Below are 27248 nucleotides of genomic sequence, written 5' to 3'. Positions count from 1 at the left end.
ACGTTTTTATTTTTAATATGAAAAAGTAACTTAAAATTAATAACACATTGAGACACTTTAAACCAGTGGTTCTCATCCTTTGAGTCACAACCACTTTGGGAGTCGAATAAACCTTTCACAGGCTTCACATACCAGATACCTAGCATATCATATATTTACATTAGGATTCCTAACAGCAAAATTATAGCTAGGAAGTAGCAATGAAAATAATTTTGTGGTTGGGGTCATCACAACGTGAGGAAACTGTATTAAAGGGTCACAACATTAGGAAGGTTGAGAACTGCTGCTTTATACATATAAAAGTGTAGTGAAATATAAATGTCTTTAAGATACTTTAAAATGTAGCTGTTTTCTTTGCTTTACTCATGTAGATATTATCAATATGCTTGAGAATAATATGCTTCTTGAATTAATTTACTTAGCAATATCATTTATTGATTCATTGATTCTTTTAAGTAATTAAAGAAACTTTTGGAAGCAGGGCATTCCAGCACTAATTGTTTTTCTCTTTTAGCCTACTCCAGTGGGTGCAGTTCAGCAAGATCCTGCTCTGTCGTCTAACAGAGAAGCACACCAACACAGAGATAAGATGCAGCAGTCTAAAAACCAGGTTTGATACCTTTATGGATATGAACTCTTTCAGTTACTTTCCTTACTGAGGTGTGCATTTTTCTTCAGTGGATAACACATTATACACACATATGAAAAGATTAAAGGTACTCATGTTTTCAGGAAACCTTCAGTTTTCATCATTAGTTTCAGAATAATTATCAGTTCCTAATTCATGGTATGAATTAATCAAAACTGAGCAATATTTACTATTGTTAGAATGGAAGTGTTAGAATTATAATGATTTTTGCTCTTTCTGTAGTTAATTCAGTAAGTTAATTATTGAATTTCTGCTATCTAAAGTGATTTTTTTTAAGTGTTTAGAAATACAGAAACAAAGAAGACAGTGTTTAAGAAGTGATTCAAAGTGTTCAGTTAAGTGTTACTCCCTGGAAGCAGACACATTAATGTAGTTTCATCCAGGATAAATTAATTTCTCAAGGCCTATTTTCTCAGTTATAAAGTAGTGATAATACATGCTTACTTCTATAATATAATATACCCTTAGTAGTTCTGAATTCATAGATGGTATTAATAAATGCACAAATAACTACATTTTGAAGCAAACTGTACCGCTTGGAATATATTAATAAAGTGGCATATATTTGTGTATTTAATACAGAAAAAACTAGGGTGTTTTGTGTGTGTGTGGTGAGCCTATAGAATAAGTAGACTTATTTTAAGCAAAGAATGGAATAAAGGCACTTTAAGAGCAGTGAGCAGGAGATAGAGAAAACAAAGGAGGGGCGAGCAGAGGGCTGAGGAAAGAAAATAAAGGAAAAATAAAAGCAGAAGCTGAGAATATTTGTTCGAGGAATACTCAGTGTAGTTTGCTTAGAACACAGTGTAAGTTGGAGATAAGGCATGTAAGACTGAGCATGAAGGGTTTCTGGGAAAGGGAGCAGACAGCTTTTGAAAACCTCAGCAGAGTTTTCATGTCTCTTTTTGTAAGAGGATTTTAATTTTTTATCTTATTTTGGGGGGAGTGTTTTATTTATTCATTTATTTATTTATTTATTTATTTGCTTAAGGGTATATTACCTTCTTGAGTCAGAGACTGTCTAGAAATTGTTGCTTTTAGACCTGCTTAGATTCTGTCTTTCTGCCTTTTATTTTGACTTCTTTTATCCCATTAAAGTTTAAGTGATAGTTATTGACAAGATGAAGACTAAAGGACAGAACCACAATTTATTAAGATATAGCTAAACAAAATGCTACACATATTTAACAGTATGTATGATATAGCTAATTTAGAAAGATTTGTTTTTAAAGTTTGACATAAATATTGGCAAAAAGTCTCATGAATTAATTCAACTGTAAAATATAATTCATTGATAACTTGAATGATCTGACAAGATAACTGTAGGTATAGGGCTTAGAAGTTGAGATTTAGTGTTTGTGTTTTCTAAACTAGAGTTTATTTCTTAGATGTTCCTGTGATTGTCAGTGATTGGCACTCTCTAAACTTGTATGCTCAAGCTGTTAAACATTGGAGGAAGAAAGGGGAGCCTTTAGTGTTGTATCATCACTTGAATGGTTTTAGTCTTCTCGCTTTCTACTTATTCTGACATAACCTTTTGAATGTAATCTTTCTAAGGGTGGGGTCTGTATTTGTAGTTCTTTTTGCATTAATGCAGAGAAGATTTTGTATGTGTGTGTAATGTATCAGTGAATCCTTTGAGAGGGCTGTGTATGGGATTTGAGACCTGACTACTTAGTCTCCTCATTAAAGAAAAGTTGTGTACCTAGAAAAAGTTCTTAAATATCCATGTATCAGTGAGCAGTTCCATGAATTTCTTCTTAAAATGTCTGGACCCTGTAGTGACTGCAAACAGAGAACAAAGTCAGTATTGAAGTTCAGGGGAGCTCCAGTTACATGGAAAAACGTTAGGTACATCTTAGTGTTTATACAGATGGAGGACACATAGTTTTTATTACTTTCTTACAGAGGTCTACCATCAGTTGCCAGTTGCTGCAACTATGTGTCTCAACTTAGCATCTTTTTCATTTTTAGATTTGATTTCCTGTTCTTTATTTCAGTCTCAGTTAGAAATCCGCTCACACTGGCTGTGCTGTCAGAGAGTGATGAAAAGACTGAACTCTCACAGTGGTTCTGGCAACCCTCATAACATGAACTATAATTTTACTATACATCTTAATTTAGGAAGCTTACTCCCAGAGTGTTTTTTATTTTTCTTTCATGTCCTTCTACTTGTGTTTAACATCTGTTCTACAAAGGTTACTCTGGCCTCCTGTGTACTTAGGCTCCCTTCAGCCCAGCATACTTGGTACTTAGTGGCAAGATTTTGCGGAATTTGGTTGAAAAAGAAACACCAGAGACTTTAGAATATTTGTAGTTAGTGTCAGGAGCTTGGTAGCAGTGTTGAAGCTGACTCTGGTTGGAATCTCCACTGTTCTCTTTCCTAGGTTTGTGAGCTTAGGAAAGTGCTGAATGTCACTGTCTTTATCTGTGAAAGGAGGATGGTATTCAGAACCAGACTTTAAGAACTCTCCCTCCCTTCTGTCATTGCTTTCTACATCTTCCTAAAATAGAGAAACTGACTGCAATTAGAAGCCATTCTAAATTCTACTAGTTGAAGGCTAGTAGCCTGTACTTATTACCAGACAGATTTACCAAGGGTTTTTAAACATCCACAGTTTTCAGACTGCTTCATAAAAAAGGCTCTATAGTTAGAACCAAACTGTTAAAAAACAGGAGCAAAGGAATTCAGAATTGTGGGATTGTCACTTTTAAAAATGTTTGTGTTATATTCTCATAATATTGTGCATAGTGCTTGTTGCCACTTTTCAAAGAGCTTTTCTGTTTTCTCCTATTGTACTTGCAGTAGAAACACTACAACAGAGAGAACACTTCCTAAGATCTCAACATTTTAAGTATTATTTTTTTCACATTGCTTAAAATAGCTCCTCATGGAAGACCCACTAAAGGCTTCTATAAGAAAACTTCTATAAGAAAAATGCAATGGTGGCTTTGGGGGTACCCACATCAGTTTTATTTCCCTGGTTCTTGGTTTTAATTTCATTAATTAACAGTGGAAAAGATTCCATCAAAGAAAAAAGAGCACCAGAGACTTTAGAATATTTGTAGTTAGTGTCTGTGAATCTATGGTGGAATGTACGCCTTCCTAAATCCTTCTACTTCTAAAATGTTATGGTTCTAACTTACTTTGATTGCTGATCATTACTTAGTTTAACAATCAAAATTTATCTTTCATCTTCAGAGATAAATAACTGTATGTATTCATAACTATTCAGAATAGTAAGGGTATCTTAATTTTCTTTTTATACATTTGTTTTGTAAGTTGTAAGGATGAGATGTTTAACATATTGGGTTTTTCTTCTTCCATGCATGCCACATGCATTAAATAAATGGCAGTCGGCAGACCACAGGGCAGCTTGGGACTCCCAGCAGGCAAATCCCCATCATTTGAGAGCTCACCTTGCAGCAGACAGACATGGTGGCTCGGTACAGGTATTTTCTGATTTTTGCATGAGTGATTATTCCCCAGACTTATACAACTAACCTTTTTTTGAGCTCATGGCATGATACTCTATCCTTATGAAAGCTTGTTGCCGAATTCTATCCATAATTCTATTCCTTTGTCACTTAACCAACCAATAAAGTTAACATGATGCAGATAGACTACCAGGAATACTACAATTTTGCCTTGGTTTATTTTTACAAGTACTTGTGACAGTGTTTTAGTCATACTTGTGGCAAGTTAGGAAAAGTGAACTATAGCATGAGTGGAACTTGATTTCCAGATAGTAAGCTAAACACCTTTATTAATGCTTTAAAAAATAGCACATTTACACAGCTTTTGTTCCCTTTTACTGACTTTGTTTCTTTCAGTTTTCACTCAGATACTTAAACTTTTTCATCTTTACTACTTGGAAACATGACCCTCTTTGTACTTACAGAAAATAGCTGCTGTGCTATAAATTTATAAATACTCAGTAATCTGTGGATTCTACACATTTAAAGCAGGTCCTTACTTAGGGTTTGCTTCCTTTTTCTATCACTTCCTTTCTGGAAGTGCAGAGCAGTAGCTCTGGCCTAACTAAACTACTTAGGCGTGATTATAGAGACAGAAGCTGCAGCCTTGCAGGTGTGTCTTTAAGGTAGTCATCTAAATGCCAGCTTAAAGTAACTAACAAACCTGTTTCTGTTTGAAATCCGTATGTTTTGATTTTGTTCCTCAGTTTATTTCCACCTGAATAGTTTCCTGTGACAGTTCATTTAATTTTGTATTCTTTCTTAATATATTATTAATTAGTATTGAATTCTTTTTATTTAAATTCTAAAAATCAGTTCAAAATTAAATCTAAACTACTCATTTTTATATGTAATAGAAATATTTAAATAGTTATATAAATTCTGGAGTGATAGACTCAGAGGCAAGGACGCCTGTATTCATATCACTGGAAAAACTAGTGAGAAAGTATATTTAGTTTGCTTAAGAGTGCTCATATTTATTTTTACTCGTTTCTTAGTTTTCTTGTTTGTGTTGTGCTACATGTTTTGTTAATGCTCAGGGAAATCTTCAGCAGCTGAAGCTCTAATAGAAGTCTTTTCTACCATTTATAGCATAATTTTGAGTCTGTTTTCCTGTCCTAGTATTTGTCTCATGTGTTTTTCAGGATGAACTAATTTGATGTTGTTTCATCACTGCAGTAGTTCACGCACTATTTGTTTTTCTCATAGAGTACTGTACATTTTTTCTCTAAAATTTTTCTATTTGTTGAGACTCCATCCAGCTTCATTCTGATATCCAGTATGTGATCAGTTTAACCAGTAGTATTCTAGTAATAGAATGAATACATAGGTAAAATAAGAAATTATGCTCATTCTGTTGATTTAATAAATGTGTTTTTAGTTTTAAACTGACTTAATACAGTGAACATTTTAAAAAGTTTAATGAGTAATTTACTGATACCTTGTGTGGCAATGCCAGAATCTTATCCCACTACAAAATAAAGACTGACTTTGTGTAATTTGTTTGAAAATTTTCTTATGCACATTCACAATTACTTGACTGTTATGATTATGTACACTTAGACTAATGAAAGTGTAAATTAAAACTAATAACAATGAAAGGAAAGTACTTCGAAGCTAACTACTGTGATTATTATAATTGAGTACTATAGTTGATCCTAAATAAAGGTAGAAAGGGAAATAATGTGTTACATTATTTTCATGGGATTATAAAGGGAAGTGGTACAGAGTTTTAAAAAACTAGTTTTTGTTTTGGCCTTTCTGGGGATCAAATTGTGTGTATGTCTGTGTGTGTTCTAACAAGAAGCTGCACTCTCAGCCTTAGCTGTTACCTTCTGTAGGCTTTTCTAGTCAATGGTATACTCTCATACTTCCCCACCCCATTACTGTCACTGTTTCTGGGGAATAGTGAAGCACTGTTAAACATTCTAGGCTATTTAAAGTTGGTGTGATGGAATTTCTTGAAGTTTTTGACTTAAAGGCACATAAGGTAGCTCTTATTTCAGGAAGACACATAGGTAGCTTATTTCAGGTATGCTATATGTGTGAGTGCACATGAGCATATATGTGGAAGCTGAAGGCCTAACATATCTTCTTCACTTGCTTCCCACTCCTAGGGATCTGCTTAGTGATTGGCTAGGCTGCCTGGCCAAGGAGCTCTAGCGATCTGCTTGTCTGTGCTTCATTGATGCTGGACTCAAAGATGGTTACTGTTTTTACATGGGTACTGGGGAGTCAAACATGGATCTTTGTGCTTGCATGGTAGCCACTTCACCGACTGAGCCATATCCCTGCCCTTCAATGAGCTTTTAGAAGCTGAGTCGTAGTCGAAATGTGAACTATCTGCCTCTCTTGAATAATAATAATTTAATAGACCAGATGTATATGTTATCAAATTAATAATATTAGAGTTAAGAAAACAATAGAATTGGTTCAGATTTTTATCCTGTTTTATTTATCAGTGAAAGAAGGATATTAATAATATTTTTACCTCTTGGTTTTGCTTTGAAAATTTTATAAAAAGCATTTTGTATAAAGACTGAGGTTTTCAAAGTACTAGCTAAAAAGAATCAATTTCTTTTGTAAATCAGTGATCAATTATATTTTATTCACTTCCTGAAAGTGAAGTATAAAGACATAGCCAAGAGAAAACATTGTCAAATTCAGTTTTTTCTTTTTCTTTAGTGAAATAATAGAAATATGTAGCTATACATTGATAAACTCTGCTAGAAAAATAGAGAACAAATTAGTATATCTGAAGGTATCATTTTGAGTCTGTTCTTGTTTGTATTTGATTTGGAGAACCCCTGATGAATGTAGTGTGTCCTTCTCTGTTAGCCCACAGAATCGTTGTAGTGAATATGGATGGGCAAGAGATCTACCCATTCATATTTTTTGGCCATTTATTATTCAGAAATATCTCTGTTAGTGATTCTTAGGTTTTAGGCCTTATTTTGGGCTCTTGGAGTGAAAAGAGTGGAGATGGAGAGACAGAAGACTGTGATAGTGAAAGTAGTCCAGTGCTAGGAGAATATGTAGGAAAATGTACCTAAATGCAGCTGGATTAATGATTCAGATTTTCATGTAAAAAGTTCTGTGATTACAAAAGTAGCAGCTATCAGCTAAAGAAGGTAGTAGAGGAAAGAGGAGTGTCCCGGGCAGAGGAGATGGCATGCATAAAGCTGTTAAGGAGAGGGATACTCTGAAGGATTGAAATCAGTCTGGGTGTGTGAAAATGAACTGAAGAGGTACGGGGGTTGTAAATTGTATTAAATTTGAATTTATTTTGAAGATACTGGTTAAACATTAAGAGGATTATGTAAAGTTGTCATGGTGGTGCATGCTTGTAACCATGGCACCCAGGAGGCAGAGCCAGAATCTCCCAGGAAAGCTGACCAGGTACACTAACTGGACTCAGTGAGTTCTGCATTCAGCAAGAGAAACCTTTTTCAACAAAGAAATTGGAAAATAATAAGAAAAGATACCTGATGTCAACTTCTGTCCTTCATACATATGTGAAAACATACACAATTATGCCCCATGCATCCCCCCCCTCACGCATGCACCCATTGCTTATGTCTATCTCCTTTACCTTGTTTGTTCATCTGTTGATGTGCATTTGTAATGGTTCCATAATAGAGTTGATGTCTTCAGGTAGAGGGATACTTTAGGTGGGGAATCTGTTGACTCTGGAAAGTCTTCTTTGTGTAAGTCTCCAGGCTGGTGCTGTGCCTGGACTGGTCAAGTGTGAGGTATATAATGAAACTGTGTTCTTAGTAGCTTCTATTCTTTATGTAGCTGAAGACTGTTAGCCGTCCTTAGCTTTGAAGTTTGTGGACCACAAAGATCCTTTCCTGGTCACATCTGTTTTGTACACCCTAGGTTTTCTAAATTTTCTAGCCAGAGATGTCTTCTTAGTGTACTGGGGATTTGGAGAAACAAACACAGCATTCAGACCTATACAACCAGACCAGTATTCTACCGTTTGTCTCTTTGTTTTTGAAATATGGTCTCTCTATGTAGCCCTAGCTGTCCTGGACCTGATATTTTGACTAGACTGTTCTCTAACCTAAAGAAAATCAGCCTGCCACTGCCCCTGTGTGCTGGGATAAAAAAAAACACACCTGGCAGTTTCTACACCTTCAAAAACCTGCCCAGCATTGAATTCTGCTGGATGTTGAAGATGTCAAGCAGTCCACTAGCTCTTCAGAGTTATCAGTCCTTTTGGCAGTGAACATTGTAACACACAGATATGTGGCTTCAGAGGCTGGCTTATCAGCTGATGAATGGCTTGAGTTTCTTAGAATCCACAATATTTTTTTTTTTTACTGTTTACCTAAATGTATTTTTTTCATTTTTTGATTTTTAAAAATTCTTTATTAATTACACTTTATTCACTTTGTATCCCCTGTGGTTAACCTCCCTCCTCCCATCCCAATCCCTCCTTTCCTCCCCCACTCTGCATGCATGCTCCTTCCCCTGGCAACTGATAGGGGAGGTCTTTTTTTCCTTCCTTTTGATCCTAGTTTATTAGGTCTCATCAGGAGTGGCTGCATTGTCTTCTGTGGCCTGGTAAGGCTCAGGGGGAGGTGATTAAAGAGAAGGCCAATCAGTTCATGTCAGAGACAGTCCCTGTTCCTATTACTATGGAACCCACTTGGACACTGAACTGCCATGGGCTACATCTGTGCAGGGGTTCTAGGTTATCTCCATGCATGGTACTTGGTTGGGGTATCAGTCTCAGAAAAGACCCCTGTGTGCAGATTTTTTGGTTCTGTTGCTCTTCTTGTGGAGTTCCTGTCCTCTCTCCACAATAATTCTTAAGTGAAAGGCCAAGCTCTTAGTGACTGAGGGTGTGACTACTGGCCACCATACCCTTTGCTGCCCAAGCTGAGGCTGCTGACTCTTTGTCTCTTTATGACTGCTTGCTGTAATTATCACTCACTTAGAGCTCTGTTGTGTTGTTCCAGGCTCCTGGACCTATGATTGCTCCTTGTTATCAGGCTCCTAGGATAATTTAGTCTTAAATACAAGGTTCCCTCTGAAGCTGATATCTGGCCACAACACTCTGAGGCATGGGAAGTGGCATAAAGGATACTGGTGACTTGTTATGCCAGTGGAGTAACTAGCTAATTAAAACTCTGAACTGCTTTAGAGGTTTGTGTAAACTGTGTGTTGGTTCTTTGGGCAGCATTGCTGGTTTCTTTTCAACAAGGTCTCCTTACTTAACTTCTGTGTCCCTCCTCTCCTGGATTTGTGCAGGGGCTATGTCCCTCCTCCCTGGAGAGCTGTGCAGGAGCCATGTCCTTCTTCTCCTGGGCTATGTGGCAGCTTCTTTTTTTTGAATCTATATTTGCCATTGGTCCTATCACTTTGTGATTTCAGTGTTCTTCCATTGTATTTTTTTTTTTTTTTTTTGAATTGAGTTTAAGTTTTGTTTTCTTGACCCTTCTTCTTCATGGTGTCACAAAGAAGCAGTTTCAGTTTGTCATTTTACCCGGGGAGCTTAAAGATTACTTTGATAAAGACTTGATTAAAGGGAGAGATGTGTGAGTCAGAGACACATTATGAAAAGTGTATACCCAAATCTGGGTATGTTAGCTCATGCCTGCAGTTGCAACAATTAGGAGGCAAAAGGAGAATTGCCCCAACTTCAAGGCTTGTAGTCTGGGTTACAAGTGTCATTTAAAAAATAGTCTATAGCTGAGTTGCATGAATGAGTAGTAGAGATGAGAAAAATGAAATGATTTAAAATATAAATAGAAAGTAGAGTTTGGCTAGATCTGGGGGCTGGGGAAGGAAAAGCACAGTTGCCATCCCAATTTGATGTGTTTTTACCTGGCCAATCAGATATCTAAAACTAGGTTTCAAAATGTACCACTCTTAACAGATAGTACTGACCTCCAATTCCGTTGTAGCTATGCTTTCATTGTAGTACAACTTCATTGAGCTCACCACCATTAAAAATGGATTATGTAATAGGCAACTGTAAGCCAAAGGGGAAAAAAAATATTAAAGATACTAGTGTGCTGAATGACCTTCTGATTGTTTGGAAATCTTTTATGGTTGGGAAGTTTTGTTTTTTTTTTTATCCTTAGGAATGATGTTTTGAGAATCTTGGTCAAGACAGGTATAGAATCACAAATTATGCAAAAGACAAGTGTAGCCAGGTACTGTTAAGGAAAATGAAAAGAATAATATAAATTGCTATAATAATTAGTTTGATGTCTTCGCTTACATAGTGCCAGATTCAAATATAAAAAATACGGACAGAAAATAGGATATAAGCAGAAGTATCTTGCAGTGCTAGCAGATGTTCATGGTTAAATGGGAGAAGAGTAATTTTTCACTTCCCAGACAGGTCTCAGTTGTGCTGCTTTTATATGTGACTTTTCTAAAACTAGTCTCAGTCTCTGTGTCAGGGTTCAATACTGCAGAGTTAATAATGAGGAACAAAATTGAGTGACTATTATAATTCCATCTTCTCTCCATAGTTTTCTGGGGTGCTGACATCTGCAAAAGATCATTTGTGGGAGGATGTACTAATTATTTCTATTATGTAAATAATTCCACCCTCATTAGTTTAGGAAGTTTCCTGGTGAGTCTCTGGTATGAATCAGTATGATTCATTTATTGTGATCTTCTGTTTAATAATAAATTTTTAATAACCTCTTCAAAGATTTGAATACTCAGAGAAAATGTGATACAAATAATGTCTCTATTAGTGGAAGTTAAATTGAAAATCTACTTTATCTTGGTTGGAAGACAATGAAAGCTTGTTGTGGTGAATCATACCCCTGGTACACAAAAATGCTATTTTAGTGTGGGCTCATCTTTTACAATGACAACTGTCAGAATTGCACTACTCAAAGTTTTTAGAGCATGTAGTAAATTACGTGTTTACTAGCTTGGGTTCAATAAACGCTGAAATACTCTTTACTGTATCTCACATATCAGTGTATTTTTTAACGAATGTTTTAGAAAAAGGTGGTAAATATGTGTTTTAGTTTTCTGAGGTATTTATTGATTACATGGAAGATTGGTTATTGATATTGTGAGCCTGTGATATACTCTTAATAATCATACACTTGAGAAATAAAATAGAAATCAGGAAGGTAGCCAGGTATTGTGGCACACACTTTAATCCCAGCACTCAGGGAGACAAAGGCAGGTGGATCTCTTTGAGTTCGAGGCCAGCCTGGTCTACAAAGTGAGACCAGGACAGCCAAGGCTACACAGAGAAACTCTGTCTCAAAAAAACTAAAAAGAAGGGAAAAAAGAGGGGTGGGGGAAGAGAGAGAGAGAGAGAGAGAGAGAGAGAGAGAGAGAGAGAGAGAGAGAGAGAGAGAGAGAGAGAAAGAAAGGACCAGAAAGGTAGTAGTATAAGTAATTTTATGAAATTTTCATATTTGGAAAATATGAATTTGTTCTTGAAAAACCATTGCCTATGATCTGGGCATAGTGATGCTAGCACTTGGGAGGCAGTGAGAGCCTGAACTATATGGCAGACTCCTGTCTCAACCCCCTTACCCACAGATCCTTGTTGGCAAAGGTGCTGCTGCTTTGAGGACTGCTCTGTCTCATCTGGATGGGATGGCTTTTTTTGGAAGTTGCTGACAGGCTTGCTTTCTCCTCCTAGTCTCTGAAACATGGTAGTCAAACTGTAGTCAATTTAATTTCTTAAAATATTAACAGTAAACTATAAGACATCTGATTATGCTCTGAAATTCCAAATTTGAGATTATCTGTCGTTTTTGTAAACTTTCCTGAAAAGAAGTCAGCCTGAAGAACACTGGTATTTCTCTCTTCTCGTTCAGTTATAGTTCTAGAAATGGCAGCTGACTAGGCCTAATCTTTAGAATTTGATGTGTGAAATTAAAAAAACAAACAAACATGTATTTGCTTAGTTGATTAGTTTGGGCTTTTCTATAGCACTGTGCCCTCATTTCTCCTTTGTAGAGTACCTCTGCAAAAGGCCAGCTTATAGTGGTGATGGGCACCACACCTTGATCCCTGACTGTATGTATTGGTTCTTCTTCAGCCTGATAGTTAATAGACACTGCCATTTTCCATTTCATAGGTGAGGACACTGAGGTTTAGCAAGATCAATGTGTCTTTCTCATGCTCACAGTGCTGTAGCTGATTTGGGGTATGGGTCCATCTTATTATAAAGTGATCAGCTGATGCCAACAGATTATGTGGGAAAATGGGGAATGAGTTAAGCTTACAGGATACAATTTTTCAGACTTTGTTTTCAAGGGAATTCTCAGTTTGAAAGTAAACACTGAAAAGTTGGAGTTATAAGAACTTCAATGAATGGAAGAATCTTAGGAATAAAGAAAGGATAGGATGAGAGTATCTTTTCAAGTTTAGAATTAAGAGGAAAGAATTGGACAATTAAATGAATTTGTAATGCCTGTGATAATTTATAGATAAGTCTTAGAATTTAATTGATTCATGGCAATAGCTATATTTATTTATTCTGACAATTAGGTGGAGTGCCTGTTCTGTGTCAGGTATGTCAGAGAACAAGATGCAATTCCTGCTCTTATGGAGTAGTTTTAATGGTGGTGGAATATTAAAAACACAATAGCTGCATCAGAAAATAAAAACATCAAGACAAAACCAAAAATACAGCAGGAAGCCAGATGTCGTTGTGTGCTTTAATCCTGACACTTGGAAACAGAGACAGGTAGATCTCTGAAAGTTCAAGTTCCTGGATAGTCAGAACTACACAGGGCTACAATGTCCCAAAACTAACCGATAAACTTAAAAGTCAACATAAACAACATATACAGAAAAAAAATAAAGTACAACATAAAAGATTGTCTCTGCATGGAAATTCTAGATGAATGATATAAAAAGTCTGTAATAGAGGAGCTCTTTGGGAATCTTGAGAAGAAGACAACTTATAGGTAAAGTAGAGTGCTAGCTAGTGGCAGTGGGTAATGCTAAGGCCTGAAGCTTGGCGTGTTGGACACTGGTGAGCAGAGGGTGTGGGAGTAAGAGATTAGTGAGCTAGGTAGACATTAGGTTATGTGGGGCTTTAGCATAAGGAATAGGGCTTTTTGTTCTAAATTAAGCGAGAAGCCAGCAGGTGGACTTTTTCAGAAGGGAATTATTACAGCCAGGATTATATCTTGAAAGGAGTCTCCTGGTTGCTGTGTGGATAATGTATTTTACTTGTGATTCAAGCCAAAGCAGAAGACTAATTAACAGGGTTTTATCCTTCTGAGAGCTCATGTTGTTTTGCTGCTGGAGTCTTGGTAATGTCAGAGGTAGTGAGGACTGATTAGATGGGGTGTGTACTGGGAATAGCTCATGGGACTCACTGACGGATTAGATGTGGGCTCGAAGCAACTAGGTGAGTGACTATTGTTCCTTAAAATGGGCGGTGTGAGGTGGAAGCCTCAGTGATTGGAGACTCACTGAGAATCATATTGGAAGACAGAAGTAAATCATGTGTAATGTGCTAAAGAAGATGGGCTAGGGCACAAGAGGAACTGATGGGAGCCCCTGTGTAGAAGCTAGTTTCCAGAAAGAAGCAGAAAAGTATAGGATGGAAAGGAAATCAAAAGCACATGCTAGATGGCTTGATCTACTAATTGTCTTATGTTCCTCTTATTAATTTTCTAATTTAAATGGCTTAATTTTTACTTAGTATATATGGTCAGGAATGTGTGTATATATATAAATATTCTTTGTTTCCCTTTATAAAACAGGTTGTAAGTTCTACAAATGGAGAGCTGAACACGGATGACCCCACGGCAGGACGGTCAAATGCACCCATCACAGCCCCTACAGAAGTAGAAGTGATGGATGAAACCAAGTATGTTTTTGTTTTGCTTATTTTGGTAATTTTTTTGGTTCATATTTTGCATGTTTGAACCTTATGCAATTATTTCACATTTATCCCCCCAAGGAACAGAGCACACAAAAGAAGTGATATAATTCACCATTTAAAGTAGTACTACTTTAGTAAATACCTTCTTAATATAAAATATAAAAATTGTTAGAAACTGTGCTCAGATTTTTATTTAAAATTAATAGCATACTTTTAGCTTTTGATATTTAGCAATAATAACATTGCATAGATATTACTGCTATGTTATTTTCTGTAAATGTAAGTACTTGGCATTGTAGGATGCTGCATGTTGAATGTTACTTTAATTTTTAAGAGGTAAATTATAGTAGTGCCTGGAGAAATTAAGCATGAAAAAAAATGTGATCATTTAACTATGGGCTATTTTTGACGATTTTTCTTTCTCTTCCTCTCTCCCTTTTTCTTTTCTTTTTGTTTTTCTGTGTATAGCTGCCAGAAAGTATTGAATATGTGGTGAGTTCTCAAGTGTAGGCAGGCAGAAATAGCTCCATTGACTATAATTTCAAAGATTTAGCACCACTTAAACTAAACAAACAAACAAACAAAAATCTTCCTTAGAAATTACAATTGGTAAAACAAAATTAATTAATGACAATAACATTAGCTCTGAAAAGCAAGAAATAATTGTTGAGGAGCTGTTTTGCCTGCCACAGCTTTTTTTATTTTTATTTATTTGTTTCTCTGTTTATTCATTTATTTATTTATTTTTGCTTAAAGTGACATAGTTTGGGGCACTTCCTAACTGCATAGATGCCAACCTTCTTGTGCTTGTGCATTTGTTTTGTAACATGGAAATTTTTATTTGTAACTTTTTAAATGGAAAGCTAAGGTTTTTTTTAGTTAAGCTTTATATTTTATTGTTGTCAACTTTTGAATATATATTCATTCCCCCTATGGTGTCACTAAAGTCTATGTCATTTACTAACTAGTACTTTAAAATCCTAATAGTTCTTAATAATATTCTTGCTGGGAGAAATGGTACTAAATTTTAATTATTTTCTGGTATTTGTCTTCAGTTGCAATTCTGTATTTAGGAGCTTCTCTCAATTTCAAGACAAATTTTGATTCATCTCTACAATGAATAAAACCTTAGATGAATTAGTTTTAAAGCCTGTCACTCATCTTACATTCTTAAAAAAGAAAAACTCTCATTTACTAGCTGAAAAACTGACAAACGCTGTGGGTATTTCTTTTTTAGCAAGCAGTGATCCATTTCAATCAGTTTTCATTTTAGGATTTATTGACGGTGTGACCAAATTTAGTATATTTCAAGACGTAATTAGTTTGCTATTTACTTGTTTGTTCAATAAAGGAAAGTTAACCATAATGGCTTGTGTTTGTAAATTTTAGGTACAGTGCTAAGGACAGTCATTATATAGGGTGGCCGTGTGGCACGCCTGAATGCACTTACCGTTGCAGTTGAGTGTTGGTTGTATAGTTCTGCCTCTGCTGTGTCGTACTTTCTAAAGGCTTGTTTCTCTTTTCAAAAAGTGCTGCTAATAATATCCACCTCATAGGGAGTTGAGAGAAATAGTGGTTGTGGTAAGGCTCTGTTATTTTGTCTGTCACATACAGGGCTCTGTAGCTATTACCACACCTATTTACTTCTTCATCACTAGCTGCCAGTGACCTTTCTTACTGTGCTCTCGCAGGAGCATGCTTCTTCCATCACTGCTCACAGTCATTGTTAAACCTGGCTGTCTGTGTTCTCATCCTTTTAGAGATGTACTTTTGAGCAAGTCTATCCATTCTTTCTGTGGTAGTGGTTTTACTGTTGAAGTTTCAGAAATACCTGATTATCACAAGCTAGCAGGAGAGATTGCAGTCACATTTAGTAGTTGTTAGTACATGGTAAAGCTTTCAATTTGTAAAGAAAAGAATAATCAGAGAATGCTTCTTAGAGGTGGCTTTCAAAAATGACATGGTTCACTTAGTTGTGATACCTTTGGTATGTGTGCAATAGGCTAGCTTTTCTCTACAGAGGCATTGGAGGACAAGAAGGAAGAAAGTGGTGAGACTGCTGTTCCTTCATTGTTTGGAGGATTGTGACCAAAATCCTTTTTGTTTTTAATTTGTGTATTTGCATTTTATATATATTAGTGTTTTGCCTGCATGTATGTCTATGTGAGGATGTTTTAATCCCCTAGAACAGGAGTTACAGACAGTAATGAACTGCCATGTTGGGTCCTCTGGAAGAGCAGACAGTGCTCTTAACCACTGAGCCATCTCGTCAGCCCTATGTCCAGATTTCTTGATATGACATCAAAGACATTCATAGTCTACTTATTCTTGTCACTTTCTGTTTATTTCCAGCCCCAATTCAATTCTGACAGCACATATTTTACTACTGTTTTCTTAATCTGCTCATTGTTTTCTCACATCATGTGATGTTAGTGTGTTGAAAATAAGGCCCTTTTCATCTTTAGATCCCCAGTTTAGAGTTTCCAGTTAAAATAGGAAACCACAATAAGTTATTTACTAAATAATTCATTATGGCAGTTTATCACACCCATGAAATAAATGCATTATTATATCACACAAAGAAAAGAGGTTGAAAATAACTACTAAGAGACCGATTCTCCAACCAAGGACCATGCATGGAGAGGACCTAGACCCCCTGCTCAGACAAAGCCCATAGGCTGCTCAGTTTCCAAGTGAGTACCTTAGTAAGGGGAGCAGGAGCTGTCTCTGACATGAACTTAGTGGCTGGCTCTTTGATCACCTCCATCTGAGGAAGATGATGCAGCCAGCCCTGATGAGACCTGATGGGCTAAGGTCAGAAGGTCCTTTCCTATCAGTGGACTAGGGAAAGCACATAGGGCAGAAGAGAGAGAGAGGACTGGGAGGAGACGAGGGAGGGCACTAGGGCCTGGATACAAAGTAAATAAATTATAATAAATAAACAACCAAATAAATAAATAAATGAGATAAACTATCTGTTAAGTGAAAGAAACAAAATAGTGTCATTTATTACATAGCTCCACTTACATAAACTGAACAGGGCAGTGCAGTGGTAAGGATACAGAAAATACAATCGTGGTTGTCTGTGGCATAGAAGAAAATGGGAGTGGTGTTAAAAGATAACAACCTCTGGGCTCAGGAAAACTTTATTCCAGTTGGGTTACGATAATCCTCAGCACTTAGCTTCATTGAAACTCTCTTTAAACTTTTTTTCTTTTTGCCTTTCTTTTAATCAGATTAATTCTTTGCATTTCTATAATACATTGCTATCTTCTGAGACTGAGACTAAGTAATGTGCATAACTTCTTTTTCTAGATTGCATCCTTTTTCACCTCTAATATTTATTGAAAAATTATTGTATGTTCGGTGATTGAGTGGTTATGAAGGTGTTTCAAACCTTGCATACCATTAGAGTAGCCATGAGGCACACATTTAGATAGTGTTTTTGTGTGTGCTTGTGCATGTATGTGTGTGTTTCTGTGGGGGTGTTGAGTCTAGTGCTGTATACATGTAAGGCAAGTGCCTTATCACCAAGCTATACCCCAGCCACTGTAGCCAATATAGAAGAGGAAAAGAGCTTATAAGGGGATTAAAAAGATTGTGGAGTGTACTATGAAAGGAAGTTAGTGCTCCCTCCTTCCCCATTGCCTCCCTCTCCTTTACCTCAGTATAAAATTAAGAGCACCATCGAAATAGATTGGGGACGAAGTTTGAAGAGCTGTGTGACCCCAGTGCTTAACCGGTGAATAACTAATGATGAAATTGATGAGTGAGAGGGCATGGCTGTACTAATGAAGACAGAGTGCTGGGTAGAGACATAAACTGAATTCTGGCTTTTCATTGGGTAGAAGTGAGGACCCTGTCTCCTCTAGTTCAGGCTGCCTTGAGCTTTTGATCTTGGTTTAGTTTACATAGTGGAATTAGAGGTGTACTCATTTTAAAAGAATTTTTTTTTTTTAATTCTAAGCAAGGTGAAAATTTCTGAAGTAAGCTAGCTTGAAAAAGATGAGATTGTATCATTTTAGACAGATTAATTGCAGGTGGATAGAGAGGAAGGCATAGGGGATGGGATTATAGGTATCTACTTGAAATAGTTACATACATAGTCTTACTTCTGATCCAAACTCTTGCCCAGCTCAACATTCCTGCTTTTTAAAAATCAAGAAATCCAAAGATAAGGAATTTCACATCAGGTATTAATTTTAATGTAAAATATTTATTTGTCAAAAAATAACTATTAGTTGTTGTAAAAGGTATTTTTTACATGCTCATTAAGCTGGGACTGGAGATACTGGTTTCTTCTGAAGTCCTTAATGGGTGGCACAGGCTAGATGCAGGAATTGTCACCACCAAAGGTGGTGCTGATGAATCATTTAGAAAGGAAAGGTAAGAAGAACCTCAGACGCAGTGAGGAAAACATGCTGCAGTTTGATTGAGAGAAGTAAGTGCTTAATATAGGTCCAGGAAACAAAGCAAGTTCTAGATGAAGAGGGCAGTGAATGAGGTGAGAGGAGGTGGGATGGAAACAGCAAAGCTGAGGCTCACTGTGATTTTAACATAAATTTTAGTGGCAAAGGCTAGTCATTACCTGTTTGTCCACAGTGCCGTTGTATTCACATCACCTCATTTGATGCTCCGGTTTTGTGTTTAGCTTTGAAAGCTCAATTCTTCCCACTTGTTAAATAACCGTTTTTTCTAATATAAGTTTTATTGGCTGTGGAAACTATGCCAAGTGTCTTAACCTTGAGATCTAGACTCAGCATTGAAAGAATGTGTTCCTGGTCAGTTTTTTCTAGAAAAGCCTCATAGTAATGCTAAAATACTCATTTTATAGACTATGGGAGAGTTTGTGCCTCCTGGGTAAGGACTCTAGATTTAGACCTTAACTGTAATTTTAACTAGATTTTACTATAGGAATTAGATGTGTTAATGAGGCAAGTCCTTCAAGAAATACTAAGAGAATGGCAACTCTTTGCTCATTTGATGGACTACTTCTGTAGGCTAGCAAATATACAGGGAAGTAGTAAATCAAAAAGTCATTTTAAAGTAATAGTAAAAAAGAAAGAAATAGTAAATGCAGAAAAAAGACTACAACAGCACTGTTTCATATTGGGTGCATGGAGACAGGAGATAAATGCAGTAGCAATTTCTTCATCATCAGACTATGAATCAGCTGATTTTAAAATGATTTTATCATAAAAAAACGGGTTAAAATGTCAATTTACTTTTCTAATGCCACTGCTTTGTGGGCAGATGTATTCATAGAACATACATCAATGCTGCCCTCTGGTGGTAGTTGCTTTAATAGGATAACATCCTATTTAGTGGGGTTTATTTTTAAAGTTATGTGGATTACTCTTTAACGTTTTTAATTTAAAGGACCTGTGCCATCAGAATTCATCTTAAATTTGTATTTAGTTTCAAATAAATGCTTGAGAATAGTTTCATTATTCAGTAATACTTTTATTAGAATGAAAGGTTATTTAACAAATGGGAAGAACTTTGCTTTCATAACTAAAAGCAAAACCAAATAAGTGAGACAGTGTGAATACAGCACCAGCATAGACAAGTTGACAGTTATGAGCCTGTTTATCAAAACTTGTATAACATTACATTTCCCATTGTTAAAGGCTTATATAACTTTTTAATAGAAACTTTTTGAAGGAATATACCTTGGAGCTTGAATACCATAAGCAGGAACTTTATATTAAACAACACTGAATTTTTATAGAAATATCACTAGGTTTTTAAATTTAATGTTATAAATATTTGGTCTATTTCTTTTATTTTATTTTTACCCTGTAGATATTTTGTAATAACTGAAATGTTTACTTGAAAACTATTTTACTCCCTCCATTTGAGACAGGGTCTCATGTATTCCAGGCTGAACCCAAACTGTGTGTTGGAGGATGACCTTGAACTTCTGACCCTTCTGTCTCTACCTTCTGCTCAGTTTCAGTGGCACTGAGGACTGAATCCAGGGCTCTGCCCGCTGAGCAGTATCCTTTCTGCATTTTTATTTTTGAAAATTTATGTATCTGAGATTTGAGAAAGTATTAGGATTATATAGGTGAAAATAAATCATCACTGACTTTTCAAACTTCTGAAACAATGTGTTATACTTAGTCCTTGTTTTATGGCAATAGCACTGATTTTGGCCCATGAGTATTTCATCTCTCTCTCTCTCTCTCTCTCTCTCTCTCTCTCTCTCACACACACACACACACACACACACACAAAATCATTTCAGTTTTTCCAGTTACCTCAGTGAGATAAAGTTTATATCTAGATGTTTGTACCTAGGGAAAAAGACAAGGACTGAATATATAGTTTTTGAATTATCTTTAAAAACTATATATTTAAAATAAGTTTTTAATATACAGTTTTTGAATTATAAAATGGATCTGCCTTGGCTATGCTATTTTTTCTTTGTATCTATCTTATTCTTTTTTTCTCATTTATTTTATTCAGTTTACATCCTTGTAGCTCCTTCTTTCCTCCCCTCCCAGTCCCACCTTCTCTCCCTCCCTCCTTCTCCTCCCCCTTTCCTCAGAAAATGGGAGCTCCCTTTCCCATCAACCCCAGCACATGAAATTATATCAGGACTGAATGTGTCCTCTTCCCCTGTGGCCTATCAAGGCAGTCCACCAGGGGAAAGTGATCTAAAAGCTAGAAAGTGAGTGCCCATTGCAGTCTCCACTTCCCTTACTAGAGGACCCACTTGAAGCCTAAGCTGTTCATCTGCTACAACTTTGCAGGGGCCCTAGGTCCATTTTATGCATGGTCCTTAGGTGATGCTTCAGTCTCAGTAAACCCAGCTGTATGGCCAGTTTTAGTGTTGTACTTAATCTATTTTCTCTTTTTGCTTTATAAATATGGTGGGAAATACTTGCCGATGAATGTTTTGTTTTAGAATCTAAACTGATTTGTATTAAATGAAATCCCTAGTAATAGGTTCATTATTGCTTTTGTAACAATGGCTTCAGGAATCAAAACTCTTAGAAGGAAAGGGAAGGAACCACATAAATGAACATTATAAAAGCATGGCACACAGAGACTATTAAATGTACTGAGTTAAGTGTGGCAGATGAGTTGAAAGTCAGAGCGCAGTATTTTTTCAGTTCTTGGAGTAAGGCCTTTTGGACTTACTGGCTTCTTTTTATGTTGCGCAGACTGTCCTGCTGTACCCAGAAGGCATGCTAACAGGACATACTCATGACTGTCACAGGGTCACTAATACCAATGCTTTGCTGATGTTTTGACTGTCTATTCTGCACGAGCCTGTTGCTTTTTATGACCATCTCAATTACTGTGATAAGTTCCATCTCTGATAACGTTAGTGTTTTTATAATAAAGGGATGTTTTCTTTATCTACAGGTGCTGCTGTTTTTTCAAACGAAGGAAAAGGAAAACCATACAACGTCACAAATGACTGGACACAGACAGATCCTGGGGAGTTACTTACATGTTCATATGCTGTCTCGTGATTAAAATCATCTCTATAGTGACCATGTATATTTTCAAGGACTCACTCTTGAAACAAAAATGTCACTTTTCATTTTTCATTTTGTGGTTGTCTTACATTCATTTTGCCCCTAATTTAACTTTATGGAAGCTTTAAAATTTTGTCAGAACGTGAGTGCTTTGCCCATCATTGAATGGAATGGACCAATGAAATGGTATTGATGAACACAGTCCCATACGTAGGACATTTTCCAGAGGCTCTTCTGCTCTAGAAAACAATACAGGTGTCCAAGTGTCAATGAATTGCACTTAATTTGATTTTTTTATGTCTTCTATAAAAGCATAATCAAACAGAAATTTTCTTCCCAATGGGTAGTGCAGCAGAGAAAACAATTGCCCAAATATTAAAAACAACTTTAACAGTTCCTATTTTGTGACATCTGCATTGATTTCAGTATGACTGATGGTACTGTTATTCATGAATCATATTGACTTTCTCTCTGTGAAATCATGGTACAGTCACTGCCCGGAGATACTGAGGAAAAAGCAGTATGGGATTGGCAGGCGGTGGTGGTTGATAAATCAGAAGTATGGAAAATAGGAATTCAGCTTCTGTCGTGCCACTGAGTAAAGTGCAGCTGCAGAAGTAGAGAAGTGCTAATAACATTTTATAATGTCACTCTGTGCTTCTGGATAATGTATGCTAGATTGGCAGGAAGTGAGTACTGGAGAAGTAATGTATGTTGGAGTTTAAAAAACACAATAAGGAAAGGAAATAAATATGAAACTTGTTATGGTAAGGCTGGAGTCCCTGAGCCTACTTCTGAATGGCCACACTTTCCCAGAAGCAGAAACCGAGGATGTGCCTGAGTGGCACCTGCTTGTTACGTTGTTCTTCAAGTAAAAACAAGAAACACACTCCCAGCACTAAACGCTGGGTCATCTGTTGCCCTCTGTGTACAATAGTCTCTTGTATTCAGCTTTGCTGGTTCTCTGAAATTCCCTGTCTTGAGCATAATGGCAATGACTGGAGAATGTTTTGGAGAGGGTGGGCTGGGCGCTTTGCCTCCATAGCTTTTACAGCATCTGCATATGAACAGCGTAACAGTTCTGTTGTTAGCCAAGTCCATTCCACTTTGCAAGTGTGCTTGTTTCAAGCTGTAAGGGCACAGGTTTCTGTTTCTGCTTTTTGTTTTTTGGTCGCATTTTGCTAGCCAGATTTTTAAGAGTTAAAACAAAAAGACTAGCTAGAGTATACTGTTGATCACATGACACATTCATCTCTCACTTAGAAAACTGTTGCTCCTTCTGCGCGCACTCTCTTCTGTTTTACGTGTGAGCCTTCAGGTATGCTTATTTATTGTTTTTTTTTTTTTTTGTCTCAAGGTAACATTTAAAATATGTATTAAAGGAAATGAATCCACTTTTTAAAACTTCATTTGAATTTACAGTTATTTAATTGTATTTTGTAATTTATTTTTCTTATTAGCCAAAAGTTCAATGTGTTGCTTTTGATAAATTGGGCACCAATATGAACATCACAAATCAGGACACTGTTTATAATTTTTTTTAATCCTATGAGTGATCTTTTTTTCTTGATTTTTTTTTTTTTTTTTTGAAGACCTACACTGAACCTAGTTTTCTAGGTTGAGTATAATTACTGTATAATTTGGTCAGCATTTTCCATTCTATTTGTATACTGTTATGATGCCTAAACTACAGGAGCTTTTACTGAGTTTTTGGTTTTGTTTGCTTTGAGCAAGGTAGATGGATGTTTTGGCCATTTATAATGTGAAACCACTTCTTTACAGTATTTGACCAAATTTGTGTGACTATATGATATTTGTAAATACATGCGATATCTGTATTTCTTATCATAAGCCTATTTAGTTTTATTCTCAGTAGGGTTTTTTGGACTGTACAGTGTTTATATGATCTGAACTCCTTATACATAAGAAGGTGTGTATATTAATCCAATTATGGACTTAAATATTTTAAAAGTATGAATACCCTTATTTGCTGCAAAGGCCAGTGTGTAGACATTTGCTTTTTAGCAATATTTTTAAGTGCTCCATTTTAGTGCCAGAGAATAAGTCTTTGGCGCACAGACTGGTCAGTAATAGGTAATGCAGGTATGTTCAGGTTAAGCCAACAATGTTTTGCATTTTTATGCTTCTTTTCTGTCAACACTAATGAAGTCAACATTGCCTGAATGTCTGAATACAGAAACACAGCCCTGTTTAAAAGTATGTAACTGAAAAAGAAATAAATAAAGGTAGTTTTTTTAAACCGCTCTTTCCCCTTTCCTCTAACCATGAATGAACTAATGCCATTTAGTGCTGCACAGTGGATTAAAAAATAACTTGTTTGTTTACTACTGTAAGAGGCAGAGCAGAAGGAACCTGCTTTTGTCATTTGTTTCTGTTTTTGTTCTGTTAGAACACAGTTGTAAGGAGCACATAACAGGAAGGATCCAAGCTTGCTTCGTTTTCATTTTTTAATGTATATTTTTTTCTGAGTTACTTAATAGATCAATTAGTTAAAGCTGTCTCCTAATAACTTAAGGGAATAAACAATAATTTTATTTCTTTTGGAAATGAAGTTCACTGTTAATTAATTTTAAGTGAATAAAGTCATTGCAGATGGGGAGCATATATTTGTAACAGTAATTTGACTTCTCATTATGGTAGGTCCTTTAAGCAGTTTTACCAAATGGTGTTAATGGAGTCTTGTTTACTGAAGGATGCTGTAGGCAAGATAAGGGAAGTAGAACCATTTAGCCTGTGACTAGTATGTGCATTAAGCACCAGTGACTTTGAAACAGAATGGAAGACTGTGGACTAGAGAGATGAGTGAGCAGCTAAGAGTGCTTTCTATACAAGTATGAAGGTGTGAGTTCAAATCCCAGGAACCTCTGTAAAAAACCTCTGTAATTAAGAATGCACGTTTTACCCTAGCATTGTGTCTTATAGTGACTAGAGGATCACTGGGGTTTGCTGGCTGCCACTCTAGACTCCAGGCTCGGTGAGAGACCTTACCTCAAATAGGTGTGGAAAGTGATAGATGTCATCCTCTGAGTTCTGTGCATGTCTTAGGGTTTCTTTCTATTGCTGCAATGAAAACCCAAAGCAGTGTGGGGAGGAAAGGGTTTATTTGGCTTACATTTCTGCAGCACTGTTCATCATAGAAGGGAGTCAAGACAGAAACCCAAATAGGGCAGGATCCTGGAGGCAGGGGCTGACGCAGAGGCCATCCAGGAGTGCCACTTTCGGCGTGCTCATCATGGCTTGCTCTGCTTTCTTATAGAACCCAAACCACCAGGCTGGAGGTGTACTACCTGTAGGGTCCAGGATGGCAGTGGGTGGGGTCTTTCCCCACCAATCACTAATTAAGGAAATGTTTTACAGGCTTGCCTACAACTAAATGTTACAAGGCATTTTCTTAATTGAGATTCCCACTGCTCAGATAACTTGAGCATGTGTCAAGCTAACATAAAACTATCCAGCAAGTATTTACATACAACACACACAGCACATATACACACAGGGGCAGGAGAATGCTTTGAGGATGACACCTAATCTTGAAGAGGTTTCACTAGGAAAAAGCAATCTGGTTTTAGAGTGGATTCTAGTCTCTGTGACTATATTTGCATTAGTAAGAACCTTTTCACCTGCAAGTGATAACTCAACCCGACTTACGCAATAAAAAACAATATTTCACTCAATTAAAGCCAAGTGCGAAAACTGACTTCTGATAGCTCATCTTGATATTAAAGCAGGCATCTGCCCTTCTCTTAAGTCATCCCTTTGGCTCTAATTTCATCTTACCATTTTTACAGTGTAAGGGTTGAGGGTTGAGTTCAGCAACATCTTGGTAACCAAGTAAAAGAAAGCAGTTTCTCAGCAGGTCCAACAGCTTTGCATGTCCACTGGAGCCAGTACCCATGGACAAACAGCTGCTATTCTCCTGGTGGTTGGGCTTCAGTAATGGGTCCATGTCCAGAACACACTTGAGAATTGACACATAAAAGGACATTAAGTTATTTGTCTATGGTCAGATCTGATGGTTGTAAAAAAACAACAAAACCACTGTGTTTAAGTAGATTTAAAATAAATATGAACAGATGCTCTAGATACATTAGGAATGCTTAAGAGTAGGTTAAAGGGGAAATGCTGATGGTTTGGACTTGGGTGCTTGGCAGCAAGGAAAAGAAAGAAAATTAGCAAGTAGATTAATCAGTTTTCTTACTGTATATGAAAATGAAAGGGTAAAAATAAGATAATTCGCTCTGAGTGTCTCACTTGGGTATATTAAAAGAGGATGATGATGTATTTTGTTTAGATATGAATATGGGAGGGGAAAAGATGAGAAAGTCCCCAAGTTTGGTATGGGATATGGTAAATTTGAGGTGCATTTAATATATTCAATGAAATAAATATTAAAAAGTATATAGATATGAGTCTAAAACCCAGAAGAGATAAATGTAAAAGGTATCTACATAAAGATGTTTAATGAAGGCTTGATAGTAGCAAGATAACCTGATTTAGAAGGCAGTAAGGTATGGTAGGGTTACCTATGAAACCTGTACCTCTCAGTATATAATGTAACATTCAACATTACACATTCTTATTCTTGGTGTGACATCATTTTGGATAGGACTTGCAAACATGTCTTGTCATATTTATTTAGATAAGACGTTTGGAATTAGAAATTATTTGTTAGTTTTGAAGAGAAATAACTGGAAGACTGGTGGCTGGCAGAACAGAAAAACCATACAGACTTGCTGCTGTTTAACCTTTGGCCTCCAATATCAAGCATTTGTTTTTTGTTGTTTTGGTTTGGCTTTGTTTTTAGCTTTTAGCTAGATGGTCATGGTATGCCAATAGCTTGTCAAAACCACTAACCTTCGAACTTGTAATGTTTATGTTACTTAACACTGTTGTGGATTGAAATACTTTCTTGAATTCTGTGCTGTTTTGTTACAGATTCTGTACTTCAGTGATGAACTTGGTAGTGCCTTTATACCACTGGCACAGCACATTTGCTAGCCTACTTGACATCGATCTTAGGCTGTGACCTGTATTATCTTATTAAATGTAAAAACTAATGGTCGAAAAGCTATTGTAACCATAAGGAAAGTTAATAACTACTGAGCAGTAAAATACAGGTATCACCTCTAATCTGAGAAAAACAAAATATAAAGGCACAAACTCAGTTTTTGAACTTAGCATTATTGATTTTTAGAATTTTATAAATACAACTTCAGATGTTGTTAGCAGTGCATGGTTGCATTTGAAAAATGTTTGGCTTCAGGTAAAAAGAAGGTCTCAAGCACCTTATCTAATATGTTTGTTAGATATGTATGTCTTTCAGGGCTTCGGTTATGAGTTACAAGAGTGAAAAGCTTATTTTCCCAAATACAAGTGAACATGAGTATAGAGCTTTATTAATGTTGAAAACAGATCACCAGTTTGTCTCTGCCTAGCTTTTTATCAGATCTACAAGTTAATAAATTAACTTTTTTAACTTTTTTAAGAAAAGGACTGTAAAACCATTATCAGGTAATGTTGCTGGGATATGAGACTTTTTTTTTTTCTTTTTCTTTTTAGCCATGTTCTAGGTTTATAGCCTAACCTGGCCTTGAACTCATGATCTTCTTGCCTCTGCCTCTTGAGTACTGGGATTGTAGGAGTAATAGTTCTTGTCAGAATAATTGTTCAGAGGGTATTTGTTAGATTGTAGGTTTTCTTAATTGGAAATTTGAGGCACATTTGACACCTGTCACATGAGCTCCTCTTGAGGTTGGTTTGGAAT

At 36.3% G+C, this 27248-nt stretch overlaps 1 protein-coding gene across 10 annotated transcripts in view; it reads left to right on the top strand.

Moving 5' to 3' along the window:
- Csnk1g3 (casein kinase 1 gamma 3) overlaps positions 1-23723 on the top strand; it is an 84076-nt gene extending 60353 nt beyond the window's left edge. For 2 of the 10 annotated variants that reach the window (XM_060377254.1, XM_060377255.1), the window contains exons 10-14: positions 515-610; positions 4007-4102; positions 13849-13955; positions 14439-14462; positions 21348-23723. In XM_060377254.1, the coding sequence (XP_060233237.1) occupies positions 515-610; positions 4007-4102; positions 13849-13955; positions 14439-14462; positions 21348-21402 (378 nt within the window). In that variant the 3' untranslated portion in view covers positions 21403-23723. The remainder of the gene's footprint in view (positions 1-514; positions 611-4006; positions 4103-13848; positions 13956-14438; positions 14463-21347) is intronic. The other 8 variants (XM_060377258.1, XM_060377257.1, XM_060377260.1 and 5 more) reach the window with 5 other exon arrangements.
- Positions 23724-27248: the final 3525 nt, after the last annotated feature.

The sequence above is a fragment of the Meriones unguiculatus genome, chromosome 2 (genome assembly GCF_030254825.1).
Source record: "Meriones unguiculatus strain TT.TT164.6M chromosome 2, Bangor_MerUng_6.1, whole genome shotgun sequence".
In the NCBI taxonomy this organism is placed as follows: Eukaryota; Metazoa; Chordata; class Mammalia; order Rodentia; family Muridae; genus Meriones; species Meriones unguiculatus.
This window is presented reverse-complemented; position numbering and strand designations above follow the sequence as displayed.